General features: G+C 33.7%; 3 protein-coding genes across 3 annotated transcripts; 2 read left to right on the plus strand and 1 right to left on the minus strand.

Annotated features, from left to right (window-relative positions):
• Positions 1-1,056: 1,056 nt before the first annotated feature.
• On the minus strand, positions 1,057-2,984 carry LOC125224100 (polygalacturonase-like). The gene is made up of 4 exons (XM_048127446.1): positions 2,509-2,984; positions 2,053-2,342; positions 1,580-1,808; positions 1,057-1,493 (listed from the first exon to the last, which is right to left on the minus strand). Exons 1-4 carry the CDS (start codon positions 2,950-2,952, stop codon positions 1,275-1,277), a joined length of 1,182 nt encoding a protein of 393 aa, XP_047983403.1. The 5' UTR covers positions 2,953-2,984; the 3' UTR covers positions 1,057-1,274.
• Positions 2,985-6,024: 3,040 nt separating this feature from the next.
• On the plus strand, positions 6,025-8,370 carry LOC125223792 (2-alkenal reductase (NADP(+)-dependent)-like). Its single transcript, XM_048127087.1, has 4 exons — positions 6,025-6,257; positions 6,463-6,646; positions 6,710-6,876; positions 7,743-8,370. Exons 1-4 carry the CDS (start codon positions 6,030-6,032, stop codon positions 8,202-8,204), a joined length of 1,041 nt encoding a protein of 346 aa, XP_047983044.1. The 5' UTR covers positions 6,025-6,029; the 3' UTR covers positions 8,205-8,370.
• Positions 8,371-9,226: 856 nt separating this feature from the next.
• LOC125219321 (2-alkenal reductase (NADP(+)-dependent)-like) lies at positions 9,227-11,745 on the plus strand. Its single transcript, XM_048121269.1, has 5 exons — positions 9,227-9,483; positions 10,499-10,676; positions 10,772-10,938; positions 11,019-11,101; positions 11,237-11,745. Exons 1-5 carry the CDS (start codon positions 9,250-9,252, stop codon positions 11,613-11,615), a joined length of 1,041 nt encoding a protein of 346 aa, XP_047977226.1. The 5' UTR covers positions 9,227-9,249; the 3' UTR covers positions 11,616-11,745.
• Positions 11,746-14,803: the final 3,058 nt, after the last annotated feature.

Here is a 14,803-nt window from a genome sequence, read left to right on the forward strand (position 1 = left end):
CGAATAAAAACGAGTAAAAAAATTAAAAGGAAAAGAATTGTTAATCCGATAAAGCAGGGATCCGTGAAATAAGATATCGTTATATTCCATCATCAAAATCCATTAAATTATTTCAGGTGATCATAAAACATCGATCCATAAATTATGACATTTATATGCCATTTGTTTATGCAACATTACATTCATTTAGACATTTCTGTTATTACCCAATCAGTTGGGTTGTGGGAGTTTCTATTCATGTACTTATTAGTACAACTACAAGAATATAAGCACAATAAAATATGAATGAGTGATATAGAATGAGTAGATGAGTGCTACAGTATATTATATGATTTCAATTACAAGGGCCAATTGCTAGAAAAATCATGAAGTTGTTTGTCCCACAATTCAAATACCAAATCAGAAAAATCATGAAATCTGGACTTATTTGCATTATCCATAGGTGAAATTGTACTGATATGACAGTCGGAAAATCATAAGTGAACATCTCCATCAACGAGTAAAACAAATGTCATCTATTCATACTAAAAACGATTTGTAAAGTTTCAACAATACATACATATGTAGGCTATTGAATTTTCTGACTGATTTTTAAAAAGTGTTGGGTGGACTAGAATTCAACCAAATTGCATTATTTTTTTTTTTTCTAAATTTATAGTTGCGGCTGACCTGAATTTCACCAAAATTCATGATTATTCATACAATATGCTCTTTATACAAATAAAGGTAAATTATTTTTCCTACACTAATAATTTCCGGTATTCTTCATTATTTTTACATGTTTTATAATGTAGATAGATAGGTGTACTTAAGTATAGGATTAAACAATCTTATAGCCAACCAGTTTGTATTTGCATAATAATATATAGAGATAGGTATTTGAATGATAATATTTTTCTCATTTTATCATGCTTGAAATCATACGCTAGATAACGGAGTATGAGTTAAATAAAAAATATGCATGAAAGCACTAAAATATGATAAAAAAAAAATCAATCTTTCCTTATTCCTCTATTTATATGATAAATTTTAATTAAAGAAAACACTCTATAAGAATATATTAAATTAATCCACCAACTTCTGATATTCAATCAGTAATAATAATTCATCCACACAATACACTTTGAGATACATGGTAATAATGGCCTCCTAAGAATTTGTGAAACTATATCATACAACGAAACTTTAATTCATATCTTAAAGTTAAATTATTTCGTATAACCTAAGCCTTGTACTAATCATATAGCAACTGATTTTGCCATTTTGTGCGCCACTTATAAGCAGCTGCTCGGCTTCACAACTCCATCGGCCGTGCCTCCAGCGTTGGAGCACGAAGCCGTGGCCGGTTTGTCTCTGAAGGTGAGGTTCACTTCATCCAGCCTAATCCCACTGCACGGCCGCATTTTGCTGCAGTCGAATTTCACTGCAACTTGTGTCGCAGACGTTCCATGTACATCTTCGTATTTCACGTTGCTAATTTTCACACCCGAGCCCTACGAATACCCAAAATTAAAAAAAATAAATTTTTAATTTTCAATTTCATAGAATATGAATAAAATAAATAAATAATGAATTTTACCTGATGGGGACAATTTTGATGGTTAGGGCAGTAATTTTGGTCAATGATGACTGGATTTTGGACATTAACCATTACAAGATGTTGGAATAAAACATCTCTCACAAATCCATTGCTAGGCCTTGCCCATGTCTTCACTCTCACACCATTTTCAGTTCCACTAAATGTGGCAGTTTTCACCGTCACATTTTGCACTCCTGCTTCATTCATATCCCAACCTAGACTTCCAATGCTGCCAAAACAATAAATAAAAATATAATTAGTACATTTTCAAATATGACAGTTTTGTATTTTTTGTTTTGTGGACATAATAGTGTTTCTTATGTAGTTGGGGTGAGTTGATACAGACCAAACAAGAGAACTCATCCCCAAAAACTAACATGTTAGGAGAGAGAGCTCATTTAGTCTATACAACTCACATCAGTTATTTCTTACAACCGATGTGGGAATTGAGTCCGTAACATGAGTAGTTATACCTAATTCCGTGGCCAGGGCCGCAAGCGAGGTTCTCGATCCACAAGTTGGAGGAGCCGGGGCCAATGGAGACGCAGTCATCTCCAGTGGAAACATGGGAGTTCATGATAGTAACACCGGATGACTGCTGCACATGAATCCCGTCGGTGTTCGGGCTGTTCCCCGGAGCCGACACCCTCACGTTCACCAGATTCGCATTCCGACACCCGTCAACAAGAATGTGAAACATTTGGCTGTTTAACGACACTAATCCGTTGATCCGTATGTTGTTCGAATTGTAGAAGGCCAATGACTACAATAAAAAAAATAACTATTAGAAAAAAAGGGTTTTACACATACAATTGACACTCTTTTGTACATTGTGCCAATAGTCTTGGCAGTGGACCACATAAAATAAATATATAAAAAAACAGAACTATTGATTATGGATAGAGGGAATATAACATATGTAAACATACCGTAGAGCCTTTAGGGCAACCCTTGCCGGAGTTCTTGCAAGCCCACAAGTTGGCGCCTTGGGCATCTAGGGTTCCACTGTAGATGGAAACTCCGGTGACCCTTTCGAATTTCAACCAGCTCCCACTACTCCCAATAACATTGTAATCAGAGGGAGCTACTAGGGTCCCGTCCATACGTATAGTGATGGCATTGTTTTTACACAAATTGCCATTAAAATATACGTTTCGCATGAGGAACCTCCCCGGGGGCACATATATAGTGGCCGGGGCGTTGGTGGCGCAGGCCGCCCCCCAAGCACTCAGAAAGGCCTTGCTGCAGTCGGATTTTCCGCCGGATTTTGCACCGTAGGACTGGATATTGTAGGTGGGACTGGCTGCAAGAATCATTGAAGAGAAGAACAAAATTGTCAAAATCAAAATTTGGAACATTCTTGATGTGGCCATTTTATTAGTGTGTGTGTATGTGTGTTTTTGGTGTGTTGTGTTATGTTGTGATTTTGAAATGGGATTAGGAGGTGGTATTTATAGTTCAACTTTGAGTAATGATCAGAAAAAGTAGCTATACCTAAATCATTCGATCAAATCTAATTAACTAACAAAAACTGTCTTAAGTTGGATAGAATAATATTTTTTAAGGCTAAGATATGTTGTAGATATTCTGTTACTGGAGTTACGCAGGAAATTAGTAAATTATCAAGTCAACTTTATCCTAACAATAGTTTGGAGTATATGTTAATATTTTCTTGTTCTAGGTCTAGTGTATACCTAATAATTGAATTTATGTGAAAGACACAAAATTCTTTAATTGCCGAACATATACGTAGCTGTGTATAAAAGCAATGAATTTGTGAATATCGACATATATCACATGCATCCAATCAAATAGTAGGAAAAAAATATAACTAGTGCGAGAAACATGGAATCCCTAAAACAGGGCAACGTGCATTTGTTAATAGATAGATATACCATCTTAAAAATCGGGCAAATGCCATAAAAATCATGAAATTTGATGTATGATATATATATTCAGAATAAGCCCCAAAAAAATCATGTAGTTCAAAATGGCCCATGTCAAAAGAATTTGGCAAAACTATAACAGATGTGACAACCTCGGTGTCTGTTTGTTAATTACAAAGTAGTCAGATTTATAAACAAAACAACTCAATTGATCTAGCTAGATTTTTTTTTCCAGTGTGGATTAATTACAAACAAATATAAACTTCATGCTTTTTGAATATTTTTAAAGTTGCGGGACAAATCAGAATTTGACCAAACTTCATTTTTTTTGGCAGTTAGATTGAGAAAAATGTGTTTAGTTGTTTTATCATAATTCATAAAACACCGATCCATGAAATTTTCATGCATGATTCATGGGAATAATTGTGCTACAAATTCACGTGTCTCCACGCAAACCTAGCTTATGTAATATTTATGCATATCTGTTCCCAGCCAATCACGTCGGAAGATCTGAACGGCCAATAGTATATCATATTGAAAACGTAACATATAAGTATAGAATATAAAAAGTTTTTGTAAGAATCGTCAAATTAGCTTCTATCTAAATAAGTACTCCCTCGTTCCTATTTAGGAGTCTAAGTCATTTTCTGCGCCCGTTTTATAAAAATGATAATAAATAGTTAAAATAGAGAAATGGTAAAATAAGAGAGAATAATATTGAGAAGAGTCTTCTCTACATTATTCTCTCTCTTACTTTACCATTTCTCCACTTTAACTATTTATTACTCCCTTCGTCCCAAGGTAGATGTCATACTTGGAAGATGACACATGATTTTAGGAGATGTTATTTTGTGTGTTAAGTGGTGAGAGAAAATATAATTTTATAATTGATGTGAGATGGAACTTTTTCCAAAAGAGGAAATATGATATCTTTTGTGGGACAAATTAGAAAAGAAAGTGTGACATCTACTATGCGACGAAAGGGAGTATCATTTTTATAAAATGGGTGCATAACAGTGACTGGGATCTAACAATAAAATGACTATTAGAGTTCGGTAATTTCGAAAATAAGGAAAAATAAGCGATTAGGTTTTGGTGATTTGAAATAAAGTTACTCTATGTACTATGTTGATCAGTCAGTTTTAACATACTAATTCTATGGTATTTTTACAGTTTAACCTAATCATAACATGACACTACAAATATGCATGCATGTTAACAAACTATCGCAGTTGATAGGGATTGATTAGATATTATAATGCAAGACCACACGCAAGAGATCAAGGAAAACTTCCAAAATAGTTTCTCTTAGAAGGAGACCGAAGTAGGGCTCAGCATTTGAATCAGTTAGCAACACGACTCTGTTTGTGTTGGCATGATTCAGAATCAAAACAAACTCGATATCACATGACAATAGCGACACGAGATGCATATTGCGGATGAGATATGACCCGACGATGTAGTGGTAGTGGTCAAGACTATGCGGACAAGAATGGCTGAATTAAAAAATATTATTCTGATCTAATAAGGAAATAAAAAAAATAAGGAATATGAATAATTATAATGATAGTAATTATTATTAATGAGTTATTTGAACCCAACCCGAACTCGACTAGAAATTATTGTGTTCTTATCAGATCGACTTGACAAGGAAGATTATTCAGACATGATAAGGTTTGAGATTAATCCACTAGTTTCGTGTGTGCTCATATCATGTTTTCACTTCGTCTCAAAAATTCCAGTCCTAGTATTTATATGTATTTTATATTTTCTATATACAAAACTGAATGGTGTGTATTGAAAGGATTTATTGTGGGCCGCTAAATTAAATGTAGCCTAAAGGCCCGCCCATTTCATAAATGGACTCTCCTATTTATTATAACTATCCAAATTTATGTTATGCTGCTATATAAATTAGGTTTAGTTTTTTAAAATTTTAAACAATATTAGAAAAAATTGCCCACAAGTGTTAATATGCAGTTGTGGATGAAGATCTTCCGATCTAAATTACATCCCTTATTTATGGGGATTAACTTTGTAGGTCTACCAATTTAATTATTGTTTTGGAATGACATCGTTTTTGTGATATTAATATTAATAAGAACTACAACTTTTTTTTCACGAAAATTATATAAATATTGAAAAATAATAAAAATAGGATTTGACCCCAATGTCAGGCGATCAAAATATATCGTACATCATGGAAAAGGCGTTGATTCGAGTCATTCCGACACAATTGATGTTTATTCGGCTTCGTCAGTGTCAAGTGATGGAACTACGCCATATTCCCACCACCTACTTTCCCTAACAAATTAGACACAAATCCACGATAAAAGTTATAAGGTCTGTATATATGATGCTACCACAACATAAAAATAGAACGATGGACCATATTTAGCTACCAAATTAAAGTAAAGCAATGTTTCCACATTATTATGTAAAGAGGTTCGCCACACCACCTAACTTTGATGAAATAAAATATTTTATCAATTTGAGAAAACGAAAACAAGTAGTATATATAAGACATCATGCACGTTGGCTGCAGGTAAGAAGAAAAGGAGAAAATGGCTAAGAAAGTGAGCAACAAACAGATAATATTCAAAGATTACATTCAAGGCTTCCCAAAAGAATCAGACATGATCCTCAAAACCTCCATTATCAAACTCAAAGTGCCCGACAACTGCAACAATGCCGTTTTGGTGAAGAATCTCTACTTGTCCTGCGATCCCTACATGCGCAGCCGCATGAGCAAAATCGACGACAACTATGTTCCCATCTTCACCCCTTCCGAGGTAACTGATGTTACAAGAATGACCCAACTGATATAGAAATTATTGAAACCTCAATTCGTTGGAACTTAAATTTATTAATAATAAAATGGAATTACGGAACTAACATATGTGTGATTTATAGATAAAATGGGCTCTTTTTCCTGACAGACTGGTCTTTTGTGATGAGTTCTCGTATTTAATGTTGTTATGGTGTGTGTAAACACAGCCGATGAGCGGAGAAGGAGTGGCGAAAGTGGTGGATTCTTCTCATCCCGATTTCAGGAAAGGAGACTTGGTGACTGCCATAACCGGATGGGAAGAATACACTCTTATCAAATCCACACAAACACACTTCATTCGAAAAATCCACCACACCAATGTGCCTCTTTCCTACTACATTGGGATTCTTGGTATCAATTATTAATTAAATTAAGACAATTTTGAAAAGATTGATATGTGTATAAATAATGAAGGTATGCCTGGGATGACTGCTTACACTGGTTTTTATGAGCTATCGAAACCACAACAAGGCGACATGGTGTTTGTTTCGGCTGCATCGGGAGCTGTTGGGCAGCTTGTTGGCCAGTTTGCGAAGCTTTCCGGCTGCTACGTCGTCGGAAGTGCAGGCACCAAAGACAAGGTTGGATGTCTATGTATATGACTTTAATGAAAAATAATTTGAATCGATAAATAATGCGAAATTTAATATTATGCGATTTTATATGAGAGAATAAATTATTTTCATAATTAATTTAGTGATTCGTGAACAAATTAAGTTATGAATCACCTTCATACGTAGCTAGCTCAATTTTAGTGGAAATGACATTATTACTTTTATCTATTTTAGTTCATTAAAATTTGTTGCACATGCTCAAATCTTAGCCGTGAAATTTTCAAATTAAAGGCTAATATTTGGTCTTAATTCTATGGGTTCAAAAATAGCTATGCCCCTGCATAGAGATAGAGAAATAATATGTGAATACATACCTTATACTATATGTGATCACCATATTTTAGAACCCTTCTCGTTTGGTCAGGTAAGCATCTGTTTTATTTTTGTTTATCCATTTAATTTAATTTTAATACCTTAAAAATTACCCCCTCCATCCCGGATAATTCGACTCATTTTGACCAGGCACGAGTTTTAAGAAATGTAATGAAAAGTGAGTTGAAAAAGTTAGTTGGATGTGGATCTTACTTTTATATATTAGTAGGAATGAGTTAGTGGAATATAGAGTCCACTACCAAAAATGGTAAAAGTGAAATGAGTCAAATTATTTGAAACGGACCGAAATGGAATATTGGGTCAAATTATCTGAGATAGAGGGAGTACTACTAACGTCATTAATTTTACAATCAACACAAAATCAAGGCTCAAATTGTTCTTTTAGTCATTTCTTTTAGCTATACAAAACTGGGAAAATCAAACTTTAATTTTAACTACTATTATTTGTAAAATTCAATAACATCAATAACTAAATCATCTTTTTTGACCTTTTGCATTAGGTGGATCTCCTCAAAACCAAATTCGGTTTCAACGACGCATTCAACTATAAAGAAGAAACTGATCTAAATGCAGCTCTGAAGAGGTGTTTCCCTCAAGGGATAGACATATACTTCGACAACGTCGGAGGGGAGATGCTCGACGCGGTGCTTCCGAACATGAAATTGAACGGTCGGATCGCGACTTGCGGGATGATATCGCAGTACAACCTCAAACAGGGCGAGGGCGTGAGAAACTTGCTATGCATCATGGCCAAGCAGATCAGGATGCAGGGGTTTCTTGTTTATCACTACCGCCATCTCTATCCGAAGCTGTTCGATTTAGTCGCGCCGCTTTTGGAGGAAGGCGAGATTGCGTACGTGGAGGACGTCGCGGAAGGGCTTGAGAGGGCGCCCGCTGCGTTGATCGGCCTCTTCTCGGGCCGCAACGTCGGGAAGCAGCTCGTGCGTGTTGCTTCGGACTAGCTTAGCATCGTTGTTCGTATCCTCGAATAATGTGACGCGGTCGACTTTGAAGTTTGAAAAATATATTGATAGAAGCTCCATTGGGTTATATTTTTCATGGTCCACTATTAATTTGTCAAATTGATACTGGACTATACGAGTTTTCAATCATGTTAATTTGTTTCAATTTTCTGTTGGTGGAAACAATTGTTATTTGTGTTGTTTTTTTTAATACTCTCTTAGAATCTAAAACAAGTGTTACAGACTCAATTCTCACATCGATTGTGAGAACAACTGGTATATAGTATATAGACTAAATTGACTCTCTCATCTAACAGATTAGTCTTTTGGGCTGAGCTATATCAACAAGTCTTGAGCTAATTATGTGTACGTGTGAAGATTTACATCTCGGAGAGGTTGGGAGAACAAGAAAATTTTGATCCTATAAGTTTCATATTCTGGATCTGCCATTGCTTGCTCACACCATGGAGACGTTGGAAGAACAAGAAACTTCCGATGAAAGATGACCAAGAAGACTTGCAGAGAGGGAGTTGACAAAAATCCTAATCAAGAGACAGAAAGTGCAATCCATCCCCCAACCCGTGCAAGACGAGCCCCATGGGGCGGGTTGGAGCAACAAACGGGGCGGCTCAGATCAACAAAAATATGGGGTTAAGGGTAATGGCTTTAAAGATGAGGCGTTTCTGTTGTACGCAGATATTAAGAAAATTGTACTTAATAAATTAAATGAAGATAAAATAAAATGGAGAGCTAATGAAGAAATATACTATAAAAGAGAGTAAAATAAAAAAATAATAAAGTAACGGTAATTAGATATTAACCCCACTAATTTGAGAAAAGCCTAAAATGAAAGAACACTCAACTACGGGAGAGTACAAAAGAGTGTGATAATATCCCATGTGAAATTAATCTGTGAAGCAATGCATATATATATGACATTCTGCAGCCACAAAAATCTTATCACCTGAATCAAATTTATAAGCTGTATCCTCGTTAACTGATGATGACTTTCTTTCTACAAATTAAACACACAGTGAATAAAAAAATGGGTGAGGAAGAGGAAGTGAGCAACACACAAATAATATTCAATGGTTACATAGATGGATTTCCGACAGAATCAGCAATGACAGTGAAAGCCTCCACTATCAAACTCAAGGTGCCCAACAGCTGCAGCGACGCCGTTTTGGTGAAGACTCTCTACTTATCCTGCGACCCTTACATGCGCAGCCGCATGAGCAAAATCGACGACAACTATATTCCCATTTTTACACCTGGCTTGGTATGGCTAATGGCTTCTCTCCCATGTTCATTTATGATTCTTAAAAGTTTTTATTACATTTATAAAAGTATCGATTAGATAATTGAAGATAAAACCGGCTAAGTAAGAGCTAGTAGTAGTATGTGGTGAGCAAAATATACGAAAAATCGAATATTTGATCCGAAATATATCAAAATAGTACTCATTCCGTCCCCAAAAAATAGACTAGTTTTTCCATTTTGGACAGTTCCTCCAAATTATACAAGGTCTAAATAAGGAAAGTTTTGAACAAACACACACCACTAATAATATGGACCTCACAATCCACTAACACTACTTCCATTACATTTCTCTCTTTGTCTCACTCTTTCCTATTTCTCTTTTATTTTACCAATTCCACGTTAAAACTCATGCCATATACAACTTTATCAATTTTTAGGAGATTGACGGAGTATAAAATTTGGATCAGTTTTTTGGATTTTGATTCTATTCAATTTAATTTTTGGCAAAATTTTAGTTTTTAGATTCAGATAAATAAAACCTAAAAACGGAAATTAATTTTAATAATATATACTAAACCAAAAATAAACTCTATTTGTGTTATTTTAGTTTTTTCAGTTCAAACCGATTTTTTTACTCCCTCCATCCCACAATAAGAGTCACACTTTGTTATAAAATCAATATAAAAAATTGGGTCTCATATTCCAGTAACTTTTCCAACCCACTATTCTTTACATTTCTTAAACATATGCACACAATAAAATTGACTCCTATTTTTGGATGGAGGGAGTAATATTTTTGAATAATTAGATTTGGTTTTAATTTTATAAAAATCTATTTTTGGTTCGTTCAATTTAGTAAAAAATCAAATTGAAAAACCAAATATTCATCCATAGTAATAAGTTTAATATTATTGGTCTTGCGGTTTCTATTTAGGTTGTATTTTTAATCTGTTAATAAAAATTTCAGTTCGGTTCAGTTCGGTTAATTCGACATACACATGATTGATCTTTGTATTAATACTATTATTACACAGCCAATACTAGGAAATGGAGTGGCCAAAGTAGTGGATTCTTCAAATCCCAACTACAAGAAAGGTGAGTTGATTTGTGGAATGTTTGGATGGGAAGAATACAGTCTTGTGAAATCCACCGACATTCTTTTAAAGATTGAGCACACAGATGTTCCTCTCTCCTACTACACTGGACTTGTTGGTGAGTTTAATTAAATCTCCAATATTCCAATTTTATATAGTGAATTCAGCAAAATTATATCTTCATATATAATTAGTGATGTGGAATAATTTCAGGGTGGGCTGGAATATCTGCTTATATTGGTATGTATGAAATATCATGTCCAAAAAAGGGAGAAAGTGTATTCATTTCTGCTGCTTCTGGGGCTGTTGGTCAGCTTGCTGGTCAGTTTGCTAAGCTCTTGGGCTGCTATGTTGTTGGAAGTGCTGGATCAAAAGAAAAGGTTTGCTCCACCCATACTTAATTACTTGCATTATTATGATTTGTTTGATCAAATCCAATTATCTTCTGTGTATATGTTAGGTGGATCTTTTGAAGAACAAATTCGGGTTGGATGATGCATTTAATTATAAAGAGGAAACTGATCTAAATGCAGCCTTAAAGAGGTTAGTATATTGAGTTAATTTTCTAGGCGGAAATATGAGCTTTGAGTCATGCTTATCGGGCTATAAAATAACACGGGCCATTACCTAAGACTAGCATGCATCAATTAAGGCCATTTAAGAGTATGTTTCGTGTAGGTATTTCCCACAAGGGATCGACATGTACTTCGATAACGTGGGAGGGGAGATGCTCGATGTTGTGCTTTTGAACATGAATCTCAATGGTCGAATCATAGCATGTGGAATGATCTCACAGTACAACCTTAAAGAGCCACAAGGTGTCCGAAACTTGTTCAAAGTTGTGACAAAACAAATCCGAATGCAAGGGTTTTTTGCTCCTAGCTACGTGCATCTCTTTCCGAAGTTTCTCGATTTTGTGATTCCCCTAGTTAGGGAAGGAAAGATAGCATATGTCGAAGACATCGCCCAAGGGCTTGAGAGAGCGCCGGCTGCCTTGATAGGACTCTTCTCTGGCCGCAACCTTGGCAAGCAGCTTGTGTGCGTTGCGTCCGAGTAGATCTCCCCTTCGCATACAAGTCCTTGTCTTTTTTTTACCATTGTGACACACATTTATTATCATTAACGTTTGGACTACTATTCTCAAAGTCTAATTTTAATAATAAATCACAATCTTGATTTTATGTCCACAATTAAATCTCTAATTTTATTTTTACTAGTTGTCACAATTGTCAAAATTAAAATTTTTAAAATGAAATATTATAATTTATTGATTTATTTTTTTAGAACATAGTGATTTTTCCAAAAAGAAATGCTCAAATTAGTCCAAATTGTAACTGGGACCATAATTGGGCTTTCCAGGCCTAACTCTCTCAATAGTGCAATTGGGCTTTCTAGGATCCATATCCTTATACAAGTTTTAACAAGAGTTTTTCATATTAATGCGTTATTGTTATTTTAATTGAATTAATAAAAATTATAAAAACCGCATTATGGTGGACTTTAGTAGTCTGAAATTAAATTCTTTGACCTCAGATATAAACTATTAAGAAGCATGGTTATATTTTGATACAAAATTTTAAAAATTAATTGAAAAATATGAAATTAATTTAAATTTGTTCGCAATCATACATATGAAAACTAGTCCGCTACCTATAGCCGTCATTTATTAATTAAAAATAATTATGAATTTACTAAATAACCATATAGCCCATAACCCCAATTTAAAATTTAAAATAATACTAACTTGAAACATCCATAGGCAAGTGTTGTTGCAATGGAGACAAGCTAGTTTATGTGGCATGTGCAGTGATATTTTTTTAAAAGACTTTCCTTTTGCTTTACAAAATATATCACATGATTTAAATAGTTTTGTATTTGTTAAGAATTAATCAAAAGCCATCTCCTAGTTATAAAAGTCCAAAAAATTGAATTTGAAATATTATATTAATACCAAGTGGAAATTAATATATGCGAATTATGTGGACGAAGTTGCTTAATTCCACATGGCTAAATCGGCGATTGCGACTTTTCTTTTATTTATTACTCAATATTTAACAAGCTAAATTTTAATCGAATCTCTTGATTTGTGCTTTTCAAACATAAATCGGTGAATATTTGTACTCGATTTAAATACATTTAGATGGTGTTCGGTTCATAAGATTAAATAGTAATGAGATACAATATTGGATAGTATGAGATGGGCTTTATCCAAGATTATATTAGTATAGGATTTTATATAGGTATTTGGTTGCTAAGACTATATCCAAAACAATTTTAGTAAAATATTTAGTAAATAATAACCTCTCATTTTAAGATTATCTAATATCATCTGTTTGGTTGAATTCATTTATTTATAAAATATAAAATTATTAACTAATTAAATTAAAGTTACAAATAAATTTACAATGCTACAATCGATACTCCATCATCCAAGATACGTGGATTCCAACAAAAATGACAAGTGTTATATGTGACAGTAGATTTACGAAGTATAAATAAATAAATGAAAATGGATAGATTTACGAAGTATAAATAAATAAATAAAAATGGGTGTCTTCTTCTCCAACCCAGATCATCTCTCTCCTTCGAATAAGAGCATTGGTTGAGAGAGGAACGAGAGGCGGATAATTTAGTCGTAGGGGGTGGGCTCTGATGGATAGTCCCGAGATTAGGGAGAAAAGGAGTCTGTCGCGACGGGCCGAGATCAATAGTTGCGGGCCAAGATTAGGTGGAAAGTGGTAACCGAACATCTGATAATTGAAGTAGATGGGATTAAATTATGTTTGTCCCGCAAACCGAACGAGGCCTTAGGATTGAAGTCAACTAACACTAGCTTCATAATTGGTGTAGAATTTTACTTCAATTTAATTTATGAGGCGAGTATCGTTTATTTATCTAACTTAAGATTTTTTTTGTTTCAAAAATAATCTGAACTTTCTTTAATTTGTTCCAAATCTTTATTATAATACATAAATTTTCGATTTTTGCATAGGATTGATAATTTTGGTGTTTGGAAATGTGAATTAGTTTGTCAAATTCTCGCATAAAATATACTCCACAAATTCAGTGTTTTTTTTTTTTCTTTTTGGCTCTAAATTCTCGGTTGTAAAAATTTGAAACTTTTCATAAAATTAATAAATACATAAAAGTTCGTAGTATGATTTTTAAAGGATTATAGGTTCGATGGTGTCTGAATACCCGAACTCATGCAAAACAATTTTTACACATAAAAATACACTCATAATTTGCCTATATATGCATATGAGTATTGCCGAACGAACAATACTACTACTCTTCCTACATTCCAAATTCCCAATTTAGTTTAGTCTACTACTACTCTTCCTCCATTCCAAATTCCCAATTTATTTTAGCCGTAGTTCCTTTTATGATGGTCCAACACTCCAACTTAGTCGAGTCGTATTCTTTTTTAGAATATCCAAAAACATCTCAAAATTCAAATTATAGGATTATACGTTAGACTTAATCTTGAATTACCAAAACTTCAACTATCATTGAAATATTCAAAGATTTGTGATTGTGATTGTGATAAATCAATAAAAAGTTATTGAGGGCTAGTTGATCTTTCAAAGAAAGTAATTGTAGTAGTAGTATTTAATAGAATAGCATCTCTTGTAAATGCAGCAACAATTGAAAATCCACCGATCGACCGACAAATTAGTTAAAGTAAATTGTAAAGAAGATCATACAATACAAATTTCTTAGTGCAATTTGCACAAAGTAGAAAGTGACACTATGACACAATCCTTACTACTTTAATTAGTAATTACATTATTAATCTAAAAGTCTCACCATATCTCAAATTATTAAGAACCTACGCTGCCTACATGGATTTATATACATTTACAATTTAAAAAAATACTATCCATCGCTTTTAAAGTCCTATTTTATTTAAGCCCCTTTTATGATTTTTTTGTACAAATACAAATTATAGGCAATATTGAAAAAATAGCTAGCCATTTAAAAATATTATCTCACGCATACATTTTTTAAAATTATTCAAATTTCTGATTTATTAGGAGTTTATATAGTATTTTATTAAATGAAATATTTTAAATCCTATATAAGTTTATTTACTACGACAAAATATTGTCGGCTTGACTGAGCCAACAAGGACAATGCAAGTCCACTGCCTATAATGATTGATGTAATGGCCCAGGCTATAGTTTTATTTTTTGTGACATAAAATAAAATATAAGCGTATGTGTGATTAAATGTCAAAAAAAA

This window comes from Salvia hispanica, chromosome 4 (genome assembly GCF_023119035.1).
Source record: "Salvia hispanica cultivar TCC Black 2014 chromosome 4, UniMelb_Shisp_WGS_1.0, whole genome shotgun sequence".
Taxonomy (NCBI): Eukaryota; Viridiplantae; Streptophyta; class Magnoliopsida; order Lamiales; family Lamiaceae; genus Salvia; species Salvia hispanica.

Excerpts from the sequence above, each read along its gene's own strand:
- LOC125224100 (XM_048127446.1), bottom strand. The coding sequence starts at position 2,952 with ATGGCCACATCAAGAATGTTCCAAATTTTGATTTTGACAATTTTGTTC. Across the intron at positions 1,809-2,052 it reads GGCCCTGGCCACGGAATTAG|CATTGGAAGTCTAGGTTGGG; the intron begins GTATAACTACTC and ends TTGTTTTGGCAG. Across the intron at positions 1,494-1,579 it reads ATCAAAATTGTCCCCATCAG|GGCTCGGGTGTGAAAATTAG; the intron begins GTAAAATTCATT and ends GGGTATTCGTAG.
- LOC125223792 (XM_048127087.1), top strand. The coding sequence starts at position 6,030 with ATGGCTAAGAAAGTGAGCAACAAACAGATAATATTCAAAGATTACATT. Across the intron at positions 6,258-6,462 it reads CCATCTTCACCCCTTCCGAG|CCGATGAGCGGAGAAGGAGT; the intron begins GTAACTGATGTT and ends GTGTAAACACAG. Across the intron at positions 6,647-6,709 it reads CTACTACATTGGGATTCTTG|GTATGCCTGGGATGACTGCT; the intron begins GTATCAATTATT and ends TAAATAATGAAG.
- LOC125219321 (XM_048121269.1), top strand. The coding sequence starts at position 9,250 with ATGGGTGAGGAAGAGGAAGTGAGCAACACACAAATAATATTCAATGGT. Across the intron at positions 10,939-11,018 it reads GTGCTGGATCAAAAGAAAAG|GTGGATCTTTTGAAGAACAA; the intron begins GTTTGCTCCACC and ends TGTATATGTTAG. Across the intron at positions 11,102-11,236 it reads CTAAATGCAGCCTTAAAGAG|GTATTTCCCACAAGGGATCG; the intron begins GTTAGTATATTG and ends TGTTTCGTGTAG.